This window comes from Malaclemys terrapin, chromosome 22 (assembly GCF_027887155.1).
Source record: "Malaclemys terrapin pileata isolate rMalTer1 chromosome 22, rMalTer1.hap1, whole genome shotgun sequence".
Classification (NCBI taxonomy): domain Eukaryota; kingdom Metazoa; phylum Chordata; order Testudines; family Emydidae; genus Malaclemys; species Malaclemys terrapin.
In genome coordinates, this window is record NC_071526.1 from 14,216,265 (window position 1) to 14,232,829 (window position 16,565).

General features: G+C 59.3%; 1 protein-coding gene across 5 annotated transcripts in view; it reads left to right on the plus strand.

Moving 5' to 3' along the window:
• ADGRB2 (adhesion G protein-coupled receptor B2) overlaps positions 1–16,565 on the plus strand; it is a 104,711-nt gene that overhangs the window by 40,322 nt on the left and 47,824 nt on the right. For 4 of the 5 annotated variants that reach the window (XM_054012021.1, XM_054012020.1, XM_054012022.1 and 1 more), the window contains 2 exons: positions 3,237–3,401; positions 9,167–9,331. In XM_054012021.1, coding sequence (XP_053867996.1) covers positions 3,237–3,401; positions 9,167–9,331 — 330 coding nt within the window. The remainder of the gene's footprint in view (positions 1–3,236; positions 3,402–9,166; positions 9,332–16,565) is intronic. The other variant, XM_054012023.1, reaches the window with a different exon arrangement.

The following is a 16,565-nucleotide window of genomic DNA, read 5'->3' on the forward strand; positions in this document are numbered from 1 at the left end:
CCAGGGCGCGAGCTCCTTAGGGAGGTACCGTGCCCTGCACAATGCTGGCCAGAGAAGCACTGGCAGCCAGTCCCTGTGGGGCATCATGTCCGGGCACACACAGGCGTGTGCTCCCCCCAGGAAATCTGGGGGAAATAGACTTGCAGCCTCCCCTGGAGGCAACAAATCTACCTGCAGGCTGGGGAAGACGTTCCAGCATCATTGGCCCTTCCCTGAGTCCTGCCAGCCCCCAAGCAAACGCAGCAGCTGCCGGTGGTGCTTGCTGGGAGTGGAAGAGGCTTGGCCCAGAGCCAAGCACTGTGGGACTTCTCTAGAGGCGGTAGGGCCAGGGCCCCACCCAACCTGCCCCGAGGGATAGCGGGGGTTGATGATGATGATTTATTTGTATTACTAGGAGTCCCAGTCAGAGACCAGGGCCCCAGTGTGCTGGGCACTGGACTGGGCTCCAGCAGGCCTGGCTTCAGTTCCCTTTTCTGCCACTGACACCCTGAGTGACCTGGCCAAGTCACCTCATCTCTCTGCACCTCGGTATCCCATCGGCTTCATGTATGTTCTATCCCTGTCTCACCGTGCGTATGTACAGCGCCTAGCGCAATGAGTTTGGACGGTCCCAGGGCACTACCATAATAAACATGATGAATAATAATATGTACAGCACAATGGGGCCTTGTTGTTTGAGCCCCATTGGTGGTTCTAAAAAAAGCAGGAGGCCCTGAGTTCTAATCCCAGCTCTGCCACTGACTTACTGTGTGGCCTTGTCACGTCACTCTGGGAATTAGGCACCTCAATACCTTTGAGGATCTGGGCAGCTGCCCCTCTGCCTCAGTTCCCCATGTGTAAAAACAAAAAATACCCAGGGGGCGATACTGTTTTTCTCCCTCCCTCCCAGGGCTGCGGTGAGGTATAATTAGCTCATGTCTGCACCGCTCTTCGAACATGAAAGTGCTCTCCGAATGCTAAACGTTGTAAGGCAGCCACCTCTGGGGTGGAGCAGGGGCAAACACGACCAGCCTCAGCAGCACTCTGCAGCAGGCTACGTGTGACGGGAAGCCAGTTCTCCACCGGGCTGGCCCATAAATCAGCCCGGGGCTGATAATAGTTCTGTGCATTTTAATTAAGAAGAAAACCCCGACAGTTTTAAAACAACTGCCTGGCTTCCATTTACACGTGCCCTGCGCAGTCTCTGGAGCAGCAGCACCGGTGACGGAGATGGAGCGAGGTCCTTTGTTCCCAGCCCGTGCGCCCACTTAATTTGCTCCATGTCTGTATTTTCTTTGCACCTTCCTTAGAGGATTAAAAAAAAAAAATCTATTCATTGTTTAGTTCAAACGTATTTATTTAGCGAATTCAACTGGGTCATTTGAGCGCCTCTTGTTCCCCACTCCCTGATTGATGGGCTGTGGGCTGCTCCGTGCCTGGCAAGTTGGATGGAGCCGGAATCGGCAGGAGTGATCAGGGTGCAGTGAGTCTGGCTTGCGGATCTCGGATCCTGCCATGCCCAAGGCTTGGAGGTCGCTCCCGGGTAGGGGCCCGATCCTGTCCCTGTTGGAATCCAAGGGGGCTTTGCAGCTGGCTTTGGTAGGGGGCAGGATCAGCTTTCCCCTGCAGGACTTCCTCTGTCCCAGCTCCTGCTCGTCCTCCTGGTACCCAGGTTGGCATTAACGAGCCCTCCTCCTCCGCCAGTCAGATCAATGCCTGCCAACAGTCTGGGCCCTATGGCAGACACCTCCCGACCCCTTTGGATCCTGTCCCCGTGGAAGACAGCAGCCAAACTCTCATTGACTTTCCTGGGAACTGGATCGGGCCCTTATTATCCTGTCTGGGTGTCTCGCTGGCTGTGAGACCTGAACAGAACCAGATGCTGAGTGAACACGCACTGAACTGTGAGTAAGTGAAAGCTCCCGGTTTGGGACTGGAACCTCTACAGCACTACAGGAGTGTTTGCAGCCCTGGCAACCCTACAATAACAAACCAGCGTCCAGCCCTGCAGTGGTGCAGACGGCCCCAGCGCTCCTGCCGGGGAGCTTCATAGCAACCAAGTGATGCATATGCGCAACCCTACAATAACAAACGACTGATAGTCAACCCGATGGGCCCTGAGATACATGGATTAAAGGGGCTGCCTAGGTGCCCTGGATTGTTACAGTTGCTGTAAATTGAGGGCACGGCCCCACTGTTCGCCAGCAACCCTGTGACAATAAACCACTCCAGATAATACACCAGCGTGCACGTACCATGGAGCGAAACAGGAGGTGTGCCGGACCCCAGGCTGCCCTGCATCTAGTGGGCCAGATCCCCAGCTGGCGTAAGTTGGCCGAGCTCCATTGAGGTCAGCGGGCCAGACCCCCACTCGGTGTAAATCAGCGGAGCTCCATTGAGGTCAGGATTTCTGCTGATTTTCACTAGCTGAGTCCACTGGCTTCAGTGACGTTACTTCGGATTGACACCGATGGAGCTGAGAGCAGATCCCAGGCTGTGACGAGCAATAACAGGCCAGAATTCTATCCCCCCCTTTCATTTTTGACTGAGTACGTGAGCGCCTCGCTGGGAAGCCCGTTCCAGCCAATCTCCGCTCTCTCTGTCTCCAGCAAATAATAATCCTCTTCCCAGGCCTCCTGCCTTCGTTCCCTCTTAAGTTAAACTGATATCCCTACAGCTGGCCTGGCCAATAACTTCCAACGGATCCTCCAGCGTGTTAAGAGCCAGACTGTTGTAAATGTCAATATCACACCTGCTCACGGGAGAAAGAGAGATGGAGGCCTGGGCCCGCACAGCCAAACAGCTGCTGGGCCTTCCGGCCCGACCACTTTCCCAGGAACCGAGCCAGACTGGATCCGATCCGGGCCCGGCGTCCTACTCCCGACTGGCCAGCAGCAGCTGCTTCAGAGAAGTAAACCCTGCAGCTACAGGAGAACCTGCCCCCCTGGGAAATTCCCTCCTGATTCCTGTTAATTAGAACCATTAGAGGTTAGGTCAAGCCCTGGGGCAGGAGGGCTTTGATCCCATCCCAAAGCTTATTAAGCCTCCCCAATGTAAACCTGGCTCCTCTCCCTCTCCAGATAAATGCCCAGTCCCTTTATTTTTAACCCTGCTAAGCTTGGTGACCTCATGTAGCAGTGAGTTCCGCAGGCTAGTTGTGCATTGCGTGTGTGTGTGTGTGTGTGTCTGGCGGGGGGTGCGCTGCGTTTCGAAGGAGGCCGGCTGGCCAACGCGTGTCTCTCCCTCTCTCCCCACAGGAGACCCCGCCGCGGAGGAGTGGTCCCAGTGGAGCGTCTGCTCCCTGACGTGTGGGCAGGGCTCCCAGGTGCGCACACGCTCCTGCGTCTCGTCTCCCTACGGGACGCTGTGCAGCGGGCTGCTGCGGGAGACGCGGATATGCAATAACACCGCCACCTGCCCAGGTACAGGGGGGCAGGCAGTGAGGAGGGGGGAGTTGTGGCGCTTCGTTCCATTTCATAACGAGGGTCCCCTACCCCCACCCCTCACCCGGCTGTGCCACGGGCACAAACTGGCCCCATGGCGGTGCAGAGATGCTGCATTGCTAGGAGGAGCAAAGCCGCCCGGCCCAGGCTGCAGGTGACCCCAGGGCTCCCAAGCTGCTCAGTGAGCACCCAACTTGCGGGGCAGGCGAGCTGTGGGGTTCAGGACCCTGATGATGAATTGGTGGTAGGGATGGGGTGGCCCTAGGCTTCTCTGCCCTTCTTCCTGAGCTGGAGTGATGGTCTCCCTCCCCGTGGGTGACCCACCCACCCCGAGAGCTGTTCCCATCCCCCCTGGGGGAGCAGGGGCAGGACGTCCTCAGGTCCAAGGGAGAAACTCCTGTCCTTTCCTGCTCTGGGATCCACCACTGGTCTCAGCTGGAGAGGGGGTGAAACGCCACTGGCTCCAGGACAGCCACTTGACCTGGGGCGTGTGAGAGCAGACCCCGGCCCTGTGGCCCCTCACGAGGGGCTGGCACGGGGCAGGGATTCTGTCCTGGGGCAGTGCAGGGTGGGCGGGGATAGTGCCTGGTCCAGCTGTCAAAGGGGATGCGGAACGGGGCTTTGAGCTGGGTCACGCTGATGTGAATCTGGAGTGACTCTGTCGCGGTCAGGAGAAGTTATTTCTCATTTACACCAGAGTAGTTAGTCCTGTGGCCTGAGTGAGGGACATGCTGGGCATGCGGTGTAGCCCAAATGCTGTCCCCCAGGGGACACCTCTGTGGGATTGAACGTTGGCCTCATGCACGAGGCGCTGACGTGCGTGAGTGGGATGTATTTATCGCTAACGTTACGCTGACCGGCCGGGATCTTGATATTCTAAGCCGATGATCCTGACGATGACATTGGTGCGGTGAGTTAGGTGGGTTCTCAGCCCAGCTCCGAGTGGAGACAGGCACCCACAAAAAAACCATTGCGACTCGTGCGCGCAGGCTCAAGCAGCGCCATGGGGCTGAGCTCCCTTCACCCACAGGGCAGAACCAAAGCCTGCAAGTGGGGAGTGGGGAAGGAGGCAAGCGTGCCCTGATCCTCCCCTACTGACCCTGGGCACAGACTGAAACGCCCAGGGCTGGCGACCTGGCCAAAGCGTTCAGCAATCTGCCGCCAGGTTGTCTCTCCCCGCTGCAGGCCCCCAGCAGGGAGGTAGGCATTTTAGGGTCGGAACGAGTGTTTGCCTGGTAGAAGGAGGGATTCAATCGGGAGAGGACGGCACCTGCCTGGATCCCATAGAGATGGTGTGGGCAGTGGTATGGAAGGACGGTGCCTGTAGCCCCCGTATCCCTGGCACCGGCTTGCCTGGTTAGAGCGCAGGTAGCCAGCACGTTAAGCTGGGAGTGCTGGCTGTGCATGGCCAGCCTGTTGGGAGCAGGTTCCCTGGCTGCTGGGGACATCTCGGTGCTGTTACACTCAGGGAATGTCTACACAGTAGCCTGGAGGGTGACTCCCTGCTCGGGTAGATGTACCCGGGCATGCTCTGCTCGAGTGAGCGTGCGAAAAACAGCGCTGTGTCCTGGCCGTCCGAGTACAGACCCACCCGATCCCCTGGCTACGTACTGGGCTAGCACAGCCACCACCTGGGGCGCTGTTGTCTTTGGGAGCTCAGGAGATGGGCAGCTTCTCCCGAGTGGGGGTAAGTCTCCTTGCCTGACACGCACCCAGGCCCCCTGTCCCAGCCAGCTCAGTGATCCATCTCGGCTCGGCAGGCAGGCAGCCCCTTGAACTGCCCTGAGCAGCTTCCGCTCCCACGGATGTCAGCTGAGAGCTGGGGATGCTTGGCACCACGTAGGATTGGGCCCAGCGTGGCGCTGGTCTGGGGCTCCAAGGCTGGGAAGGACGCTGGGGTGAGGGGGCAGCCCGAGACCCAGGCACCATTTTGGTCCCGCTGTAGCCCTGTGACTGATGTGGTGCTTGCCTGCTCAGGGGCCTTGTCCAAGCCAGCGTCTGAGGTGTCACCTTACAAGCGAGGGCCTTTAACACCTGCTAAACTGGCTGATTACAGCCTGGGGGCTGGGGAGCCTGGCCTTTAATTCAGCCGGCCTGGCATGTGCGGCCTAGTGGGTAGAACCCTGGACTGAGATGTAGGAGACCTTCATTTTATTCCCAGCTCCGCTGCTGGGTGACCCTGGGCAAGTCACTTCCCAGCTCTCTGCCTCGGTTTCCCCCGCGATACGGTGGGGATAATGATGGGAGCTAGGGCCGAAAAGGGCTCGGTGTTATTTTTATTGTCCTCCCTAGATTGCCATGTGTTAGCACATTTGTGCTCAGACTACGCCTTGAATGCTAGGCCAGACAGGGCCATAGCCAGCAGGGGCCTCCCCCTCTTCTCCCCTTCTGGTCCTTCCTGATCTTCCCAGTCTGATTGCCAAGCCTGGCTTCATTTCATTGCAAGGTTTTCTGTGCTAGTGAAATACAAAACCCAACTGCCTTGTCATGGGCTCGGTCCCCACAAGCAAGAGGGGGCCACGCAGGGGCAGGGGTAGGAGCTGCTTCGAGAGTTGGCCTCTTCCTATGCCAAGGCCTCGGTCCCAGGATGAGTTGCGAGTGGGCTCAGGGAGCCGAGGTCATTACAGGATCGGGGCCTTTGCTTCTGTGCAGCTGGATTCTCTCTCTCTGTCTAATCTGATGGTCTCATCTGGCCCCCTTTGGGAGCTTATCGGCTGTTGCAAAATGACAGCGTGGGCAGAAAGAGTCTGCTAGTGATGTCATAACACCCCTCTGCGCTCCCCAGCCGCAGGCTGACGCTGGCTGTGTCCCCTCCCCCAGTCCAGGATGAGATTTTTCTCCAGGCCGAAGGCTTTTATCTCAGTGATGGCTCGGTCGCCTTCGTCTTTTCCTCATCTTCCCGGCGCTTTCAGGTTATCCCTCCAAGCGGCTGTTTGATCCTCAGAAAGCTCCGAGCTTCCCTGAGGGCTAAAGATGCTTCGCAAAGGCTTTGAAGATGGGCGAGATGTTGACATTGCAGGCAGAGCCATGGAAACGTAAAGCACAAGGGCTGCCCTCCTCCCCCGGCCCCGCCATGACATCGTGTTTCTCGGCTCATGCAGCAATAGGAGAGCGTTGCCTGGCAGTTAGAGCTCGGCAGGCTGAGAGAGCTGCGCTTATTTCCCACGTCTGCCAGGAGCAGGAGCCAGGACTCCTGGGTTCTATTCACAGCTCTGCCACTGGCTCCCTCTGCGACCTTGGGCGAGTCACGTTGCCTCGCTGTGACTCGGTTTCCCCAACTCCCCGCTCAGGGCTTTGGGAAGCTCAGTCCGCCTTCCCGAAATGCTTTTTGGTTCCTCAGAGGTAAGAGATGGAAGAGGCGGGAGCGTTTCTATTAGCACTGGGCACAGGCGAGGGCAAGGTGGTGAGGGGACAGCATCAACCCCCCAAAAAATCCCATTTCTGTCTGAAAACGCTGAGCCTGCTAGTCCCGGGGAACACCAGAGATCGCTGCAGGGTGGGGACGTCTCTCTCTTTAGTCTAGCTTGTTTAACCTGTGCACTTTAGGCCAGGTTTTCCAAAGGGACCAGCACTCACCAGCACCCACCTGACGTCCTGGGTGAGGGATGAACAGTGCTGAGGGCTTTTGCGAATCTGGCTCTGACTGCAGGTGTGGCGCCAGTGGAAACTTGGCCCTTTGCATCTAGTCGGTTTCGCTGTTTTCCCCTCCATGGTTCATCAGTTTCACCGGGGCCTATAAACATCAATGGAGGAGCAGGAAACCCTCCTCCCCCCCCCCGCCCACCAGTGCAATAGTTCCTTTATTGAGTATTTTATTTTTAACAAACCTGAATTATTTTTAAAAACCAGAAACTGGAATTTTGAAAATTAACCAGTTTTTTTTTATAAGTCCCAAGCAGGCCATCACCCTGTAACTCGATCGGTGTCTGGTCCTGCCGTTGGCGTCTGTGGCTGGATTCTCACGGCTAGGCAGGGTCCTGGGGAAGCCAGTGGGGTCCCACGTAGATCCATCCACATGCATTCGATTGCAGTTGGACATTCAGATGGTTTTTCAAGGCCTTGTCTGCAGGGGAAGGTGCCACTAGCTGCACTTATTTCAGGGAACTTCTCCGGCTGGTACTACACAGGAGGCCCGGCCAGAGGATCACAGAGGTCCCCCTTAGCCTGAGACTTTATTAATCTAAATACACCTCTACCCCGATATAACGCGACCCGATACAATACGAATTCGGATAGAACGCGGTAAAGCAGCGCTCCGGGGGGCGGGGCTGCGTGCTCCGGCGGATCAAAGTAAGTTCGATATAACGCGGTTTCACCTATAACGCGGTAAGATTTTTTGGCTCCCGAGGATAGAGTTCTATCGGGGTAGAGGTGTAGGTTTTGAAACCAGTTTAGTTAAACTGAAGCAAAGCCATGTGGATGGTCTGATTTCAGGTTATTTTGGTGCAACTAAACCTGTTCCTAATCGACTTAAGCGAAACTGGACTAGGGGCTTGCACTAAATCAGTTTCGGTTCACACCTTAGGTTAAATTAGTTTCTTGTGTAGACAGGCCTGAAGGGCGTAAGGTGCCCATTGTAACCCAGTGAGGGGCATTTTACAGTGCCACCCCTGTGCATTGTCCACAGAGAATGTGGGTCTGTTATAGGCTCAGCTAGAGAAACTGAGGCACAGAGAGGTGAAGTGACCCCTCCCAAGGTGTATGGCGAGTCAGTGGCAGCGCTGGGAATGGAACCCAGGAGTCCTGACTTCAGCTGTGGCAGCTCATGCGGTTAGCTCAGGAGGTCCCCGGTTCGACCCCTGGTGTGGCGGCCATCACCCAAAGATCCCCTGGGCCTTGGGTTCTGCTGCTTTCCCACCATGTCATGTGTTCGTCGGTATCGTTTAATCACGCTTGGCCCCACCTCGCTGTCACCGCAGCCAAAACGCCCTTTGGAATCAGCCCTAAGGAAAAGGCCGCCTTTGGTTAACCTACTCTAGCTAGGAGGTTATACTAGGGGGTGTACGGTAATGGGGCTGGGGGTGGGGGTGAGACTAGGGACTGGAGGGGAGTCTGACCTGGCTGCGTGGAAGACAGACCCTAGCTCCTCCGCTGTCTCTGTGCCCCCCCTGCCACCTTAACATTTCTTAAGATCTTTGAGAACGTTCCTGCCTCCCATTGTCCCTGCCCCATAAATCCAAAGTGAGGACGCTCTGTTGTAGGGGGCAGAGCCGAATAACACCCCCCACACTTGGATCTGCTGGGTGGTGCAGCAAGGGGCCAGGATGGTAGGAGGCGGCTTCTGATTTGCCTGCTGAGGTCTTGGGGTGGGGGGTGGGACTTAGGGCATTTAGGCACCAACCACCCAAACCTCCACCCCGGGGAGGGAGGAGAGGTTCAGTGGTCAGAGCAGGGAAGTGGCAGTCAGGATTCCTGGGTTCTGTTCCCAGCACTGCCACTGACTCACTGTGTAGCCTTGGAGGAGTCACCTCGCCACTCTGTGCCTCAGTTTCCCCACCCATAGAATGAGGGTTGTGATGCCTCCCGGGCCACGGTGGGATTTGAGCCCCCCGTTTCACAACTGCTTCCAGATCTTCCACGCAGCAGCTCAGCCCTTCCCTCTGCCGTGGGGGAGCTGCTTTGGGTGCGGGCCTGCACTCCTGGGACGGAGCGCCCCCGATCCCCATCCCCCACCATGCCGTATGCTGCGCGCGGCCCGGGCCCAGGCTGGGCCGGAGGCGTGATTGCTGTGTGCTGTATTGCAGTGCACGGCCTGTGGGAGGAGTGGTCCCCGTGGAGTCTGTGCTCCGTGACCTGCGGGCGAGGGGCCAGGACGAGAACCCGGCAGTGCGTAGCCCCGCAGCACGGCGGGAAGGCCTGCGAGGGCCCCGAGGTGCAGACTAAGCCCTGCAATATCGCAATCTGCCCTGGTTAGTAACTCGCTCCTTGGCTCTTCTCCGCGCTTTCCCGCTCGGCTTTCTTGCTTGCCTGCCTTCCCTGGCCGTCCCTCGAAGCCCACGGGTGGCCTCGCCCTCGGCGGCAGCCCCATGCCACGCTCAGAAAAGGCAGCCCCCCCTCCCTGGGCGGTCTCAGGGCGCTTAGGCTCCAATCCTCAAAGATATTTAGGTTCCCAACTTGGACTGAAATCAAAGGCAAAGACTTTTGATGTTCTGTGCGTTAGGTTCCCATGGGAACAGCCTAGAGAGATAGATATGGAGGTCACTGTTCGTCCCCTGGCCGCCCCTCGGCTGCCGGCACGCGGGCTCGGAGTGCAGGGAGCAGTGTGGGGAGAGGGGGCGATCGCAGGGGGGCAGACTGAGGGGCTGTGGCACGGGATGCAGGTGTCGTGCTGGAGAGGGATGATTTGGGGAGCAGACACGGCGTGCCCGTTTGTTCCCTCCCCTGAGCTAGGAGAGCGGGTTGGAAGGGGACTCGGACGGGAGATTGGTCAGAAGGAGGCCGGCGGGGTGTGACCCAGGGGAGCGAGGTGTGAGTGCGAAGGGGGCGGCTGCGGTGACTGGGGGAGGGGGTACGTGACTCCAGCTTAGACAGACAGCCCCCGCCCACATTAAAGCCCAGGTGCCCCAGCTCTGGGGCTGAACTGCCTGCGTCCAGCTCCCGACTGGGGTGACTGGGCCAGTGCCTGTGATCTGGCGGCAAGTAGCAAATGCTGCCGTCTCACTAGATGTGGCCGCTTGGCCGAGGCCCCGGCGGGCTCAGCAAGTGGCATTTCTGTGGGTACGTGGGATGCACGTGACATGCACTGAGCATCCCCAGGAGGCAGCCTTGATTCCAGCCCTTTGTGGGGAGGGGGAGAGCCCCGGGGGCTGGGGAGGAGGAACGGGAGAAGACAGGACTGTGAGACGTCTGGGTGGCGCATCGTGAGCACCCAGGGCCCTGGGACACTGGAGGAGGGATGCGCAGGTCAAAGGAGGGTGATGTGTTGTGGCTGTAGTGAGGCACGAGATGTGGGTAGGCAGAGCTCCATGGGCAAGAATGGAGTTGTGGGATGGGGCGAGGGGGAATATAGGGCAGAGTAAGGGGGACACATGGGGCAGGTGCTATGGGGGGTGGGGTATCAGAGAAAGGGCCCCATAGGGGCAAGAGCATACCGTGGGCCAGCTGAGATTGTAAGTAGACCCCCTCTGGGAATGGTGCCAGGCACGGGGAGGCTCTGGCAGCCAGAGCTCCCCAGCGGGCGGGGGCTGCAGGCGGACGTAGCCGAGGTATGAAATTGCCAGCGGCCACCCCATCTGTACCTGCTGCTTTAAAGCGGGGGCAGCGTGTAGCTCTGTCAGCGGCGACTCCTGCCCACCCCGTCGCTGGCCAGGGGAAAGCAGAGGACGAGGGGTTCTCCCTTTCTGTGGAACCCCCATCTCCGTGCTGAGTCCTGACACGGCCCCTTGGGATACCTCCCGAGAGATCGGGGACGTGGAGGCTCTTCCCCCCGCACGCTGTTCATTTCTCCTGGGTGTCTCCCTAGCTCAGAGGCCCAGGGGTGGAGGTTGCTGCTCCACAGTACCTGGGCTGCCAGCGGGTCACTCCGGGCTCTGCCTTTGACCCAGCGTGATGGGCGGGTGTCACCCATCTCTGTCGGGGGGAAGCTGGCGAGTAGCAGCACCAGGCAGGCTGCAGGCGGGCCGTTTGTAAGTAGCTTTGTGTCCCGGGCTAACGAGCAATTCCCTCATGGGCAGAGCTGGGCAGTGGCCGGGGCGGGGGATGGCGTGCCAGGGTGGGAACCCTCCCAGAGCTCTACGGTGCCCGCCAGGAACCAGCAGGAGGAAATGGTAATGAGGGGAGGCAGAGACTAACTGCCCCAGCTGGTGTCAAAGGGCCCTGCTCCACTGGAGTGAGTGGGCCGGATCCCCAGCTGGTGTCAAAGGGCCCTGCTCTACTGGAGTGAGTGGGCCGGATCCCCAGCTGGTGTCAAAGGGCCCGGCTCCACTGGAGTGAGTGGGCCGGATCCCCTTGCAGTCGAGCGGTGGTGGTCACACCAGCTGTGGATCTGGCCGAGAGCGCGCGCTCGCTCCCTCTCGCTCTCTCTCTTTTATTCAGTTATTGATTTTGCGGCAGCAGGTTACCAGTTGACTCTTTCCTGCCCTGTTGGGCGGCTGACGGGCCAGACAGGCTGCGACCAGCCGTGGGGCGGGGGAATAGCTGTGTTATCCCGACAGGGGCCTGGGGCGCATCGAGAGCGATGGGGAGGAAATGTATTCGCTTGTTTCTGAGCCTGCACGCTGCCCCGTGTAGGAGCGAGGCCTGTCTCCCAGATCCATCCCCCGGGCTGCCTGTCCCCGGGGCCATCCCTGAGCCCCGCATTGGTTAGTTTCTCCCTCCTTCCTGCTCCCAGTGAGCGGCTCCGCTGCATTTCCATGGCGATGGTTTTAGGACACTGGTGGGGCCAGGGGCGGGGAGTTCAGTGCTCACCTCAGCCAGGAGGCGGACGGGGGCCTAGATAACCTGTGGGGGTCCTGCAGAGCCAGCCTGCTGCTCCTGGAGCTCCCCCGGTGCTGCATGGACACCCATGGAAAGATCCAGGCTGGCTCGGAGCTCGGTCAGCCGCTGGGAAGCCAGTGCAGGCGGCTGTGGAGTGGAAGAAGTCGCAGCTGCTCTGCGCCCCCAGCAAGGTCCCTGCTAAGGGCTAGCGGGAGGATTCATTGCTCATCTGGTGTGGGGGGGGCGTAGTCAGGGCAGGATCCTTCCGCTCTCCTGATGCACTCAGCTCTGCCGTGCTGCTCACGCATCTCAGCCCGGGGTCCCCGGGCACAGCTGTGCTGATGCTGTGACGGAGCAGGGAGCAGGGCAGATTTGACCTGGGAATGTTGCAGGGGGATTGCAGTGAGGAGGGGGGACTTCCCTTGAAGGAAGCTACCTGAGCTGTAACCTGAGCCAGGAACGGGGGTGGGGAGAATTAACACCTTCTGCCCGGGAGACTGAACAAAGGAGAGGAGCAGCGGGAGGGGCTGGGAGTTTAGTTTCGGTTTGGGCTGGGTGTTCAACGCAGGGAACCCCAAGCTGGGGTCTAAGCTCCCTGAACCTCCCAGAGGGACCTAATTGAGGGGGTCTGGTCGTACCTACACGCTCTGCTTGAGACTGTGTTCCTGTCCTTAAATAAACCTTCTGCTTTACTGGCTGGTTGAGAGTCGCAGTGAATCTCGGGAAGAGGGGTGCAGGGCCCTGACTCCCCCACACTCCGCAACAACTGGTGGCAGCGGCGGGATCTACTGCACCCCGTGGACGGCGCTTCCTGCAGTAAGTGACTGGGGAGCAGTAAAACGAAGGGGGATTGACGGGGACCAGGCGTGCTGAAGAGTGAGAGAGAGACGGTTATTACCCCTGGGAGTGTGTGACCAGCGAGAAGGACTTTTGCAGTAACAGGGTCCCCCGGGGGGATCGCAGCGAGTGGTCCCAGGGGCGGAGGAGTCTGCAGCTCGACCCTGGCAGAGAGGTGGTGACCTCGAGAAGGGCTGGCACACTAGGGGTCTCCCTGGGAACTGTGGGGAGCTGTGAGCACACAGGCCGGTGAGTGGCCAGCAGGAAGATGTATGCCAAGCGGCTTAAGAGCGACCTGGTGGAGCTGTGCAAGCAGAGGGGGCTGTGCATTGGGAGGTTCACCAAAGCACAGCTCATTGCCCGGCTGGAGGCGGAAGATCGCGCGAATGAACTGATCCCTGTGTCTCAGGGAAGCAGCCTGGCAAATGCAGCGCAGGCACCAGTGTCTGTCCCAGCTGGGAGTGGTCAGCCGGCTGCTGAGGGCTTCCCGAGACCCCTCCTTCCTATGCCTAGGGGAAGGGTGGGGAGGAGCCCAGCAAATACCGAAGGCGCCGTGGCCCCCCCGGCCAGCAGGGGACCCTCCCGGCGAAGCTCACCGGCCAGCAGAGGATCCTCCCGGCGACGTTCGGCATCCGTGGAGCGGAATTGGCTGGAATGGGAGAAAGAGCTAAAACTGAGAGAGCTGGAGGATCGTGAACAACAGAGACAGCATGAACGGGAGGAGAAAGAGAGACAGCATCAGCGTGAACGGGAGGAGAATGAGAGACAGAGACAGGAGAATGAGAGACAGCGTCAGCATGAACTGGAACTGGCAAGATTGAAGGGCAGCGAACCCCCGGCTGTGGTGAGTGAGGGGGGACCCAGGACTGCACGGAGCTTTGATAAGTGCATCCTGGCCCCACACAAGGAGGGGGAGGACATGGATGACTTCCTGGAGGCCTTTGAGACGGCCTGCGAGCTGCACCGGGTTGATCCCGCGGACAGACTCCGGGTCCTTACCCCCTTACTGGACCCCAAATCCGTAGCATTGTACCGCCAACTGGGAGAGGCAGAGAAAGGGGACTACGAACTATTCAAAAAGGCCCTGCTACGTGAGTTTGGGCTGACTCCTGAGATGTACCGGGAAAGGTTCCGGAGTCAAGATAAAACCCCTGAGATCTCATATCTGCAACTAGCCGTCCGCATGGAAAGATACGCCAGCAAGTGGGCTGGTGGGGCCCAGACGAAGGAGGACCTGATTAAACTGCTGGTACTGGAGCAATTGTATGAGCGGTGCCCATCCGACCTGAGGCTGTGGTTGGTGGACAGAAAGCCAGAGAACCCGCGACACGCAGGGCAGCTGGCTGATGAGTTTGTAAAGAGCCGGTCAGGGGGTGGCAGGGAGGAGCCCCAAAGGAACAGGCCCGCCGCGATGCAGAGAGAGAGTCACCCTGGGACCTCCCAAAGGGGGAATAGGGGGAATCCCCTCCCACGGGGAATGCCCAGCATCAGGGACAACCGACCGGCTCGAGGGGACCCACGGGACATGAGCTGCTATTACTGCGGCCGAAGAGGCCACGTTCGGGCCCAGTGCCCCAAGCTCAAGGACAGACTGAGCAGACCGAACCCGTACCGGGTTAACTTGGTAGAGGCCCAGACGGACGAGGGGCAGGCTTCTCACGCAAGAGGGGCTGGCAGCTTATCAACTGCTCAAGAGAGAGAAGGGCCCCAGGCCAGCTTCTCTGGGGGGCCAGATGCTCCGGATTCAAAGTTCTCCGTTTACAGGGTTGGCGCGGGGCTGTTCCTGCGGAGCGAGTGCCTTGTTCCCCTGGAGGTGGATGGGAAGAAAGTTTATGGATACTGGGACACGGGCGCAGAGGTGACACTGGCCCGGCCCGAGGTGGTGGCCCCAGATCGGGTGGTGCCCAACACCTTCCTGACCCTGACTGGGGTGGGCGGGACCCCATTCAAGGTTCCCGTAGCGAGGGTACACCTGAAATGGGGGGCCAAGGAGGGCCCCAAGGACGTGGGAGTGCACCACCATTTGCCCACTGAGGTGTTGATGGGGGGGGACCTAGAGGACTGGCCAAGCAGCCCCCAGACCGCCTTAGTCGTGACCCGTAGCCAGAGCCGGCAAGGGGCACTACGCCCTGACCTTGGGAAGGATGTCCCACCGGAGGCACTGAACCTTTCCCGGGTGGGGAGGGAACACCCAAGGACAGGCCTCGGGGTGGCTGGGGCTTCCGACCCAGCCGACGAGAGGGAGCAGGTCCCCATCCCTTCCCCAGCCGCCGAGTTCCAGGCCGAGTTGCAGAAGGACCCCTCCCTGCGGAAGCTAAGGGGCCTGGCTGACCTCAGTGTGGTACAGACCATGAGGAGAGGATGCAAGGAGAGGTTCCTGTGGGAGAAGGGGTTCCTGTACCGAGAGTGGGCTCCCCCAGGGGAAGTGGAGTCGTGGGGGATCAGGAGGCAGCTGGTGGTTCCCCAGAAGTTTTGCCACAAGCTACTGTACCTGGCCCATGACATCCCTCTCGCAGGGCACCAGGGGATCCGGCGCACCAGGCAGAGGCTGCTACAGAACTTTTACTGGCCCGGGGTCTTCACCAACGTCCGGCAGTACTGCCGATCCTGTGACCCCTGCCAGAGGGTGGGGAAGGCCCGGGACAAGGGGAAGGCAGCATTGAGACCTTTGCCCATCATAGAGGAGCCTTTCCAGAAGGTGGCCATGGACATAGTGGGACCTCTCAGCAAGACGACCCGGTCTGGGAAGAAATACATCCTGGTGGTGGTAGATTTCGCCACCCGCTACCCCGAGGCAGTGCCCTTATCATCCATCGAAGCAGACACTGTGGCGGATGCGCTGCTGACCATTTTCAGCCGAGTGGGGTTCCCCAAGGAAGTCTTGACGGACCAAGGGTCCAACTTCATGTCAGCCCTACTCCGGTGCTTGTGGGAGAGATGTGGGGTCCGGCACAACTGGGCCTCAGCATATCAACCCCAATCCAATGGGCTGGTGGAGAGGTTCAATGGGACGCTAAAAATGATGCTGAAAACATTTATGAATCAGCACCCGCAGGACTGGGACAAGTACTTACCTCACCTGCTGTTTGCGTACAGGGAGGTACCCCAGGAGTCTACCGGGTTTTCGCCTTTCGAACTGCTATATGGAAGGCGGGTAAGGGGGCCCCTGGACCTGATGAGAGACGAATGGGAGGGGAAGGCCACTCCTGACGGAGAGTCGGTGGTGGAGTATGTCCTGACCTTCCGGGAACGACTTGCCGAGCTCATGGGCCTGGCCAGGGAGAATCTGGCCAGAGCCCAGAGGAAGCAGAAGGTCTGGTATGATCGCACAGCACGGGCCCGCGCCTTCGCCACTGGGGATCAGGTGATGGTCCTCATCCCCGTGAGGAAAAACAAACTCCAGGCCGCCTGGGAAGGGCCCTTCAAGGTTGTCAAGCAACTAAACGAGGTAAACTATGTGGTGGAGCTGTCGAACCGGGCACACCACCACCGGGTGTACCATGTGAATATGATGAAGCCATATTATGACAGGGGGAATATGGTGTTGGCCGTGTGTGGACATTGGGAGGGGCAGGGAGATGACCCTTTAGTAGATCTATTCCCTGGGACAAGAGTTGGCTTCCCCCTGGAAGCACTTCCCCTCTCTGATCGGCTAACCCCTGCCCAGCGAGCTGAGATCGGAGGGGTGCTGCATCTGTACCAACAGCTGTTTTCCAACCAGCCTGGATGCACTAATCTGACTGTCCACCGGGTGCAGACAGGATCGCACCCGCCTATAAAATGCTCCCCCTTCCGAGCCACAGGGAAAACTGCTCAGGACCTGGAAAGAGAGGTCAATGACATGCTGGCTTTGGGGGTGATCCAGCCGTCTTCCAGCCCTTGGGCCTCGCC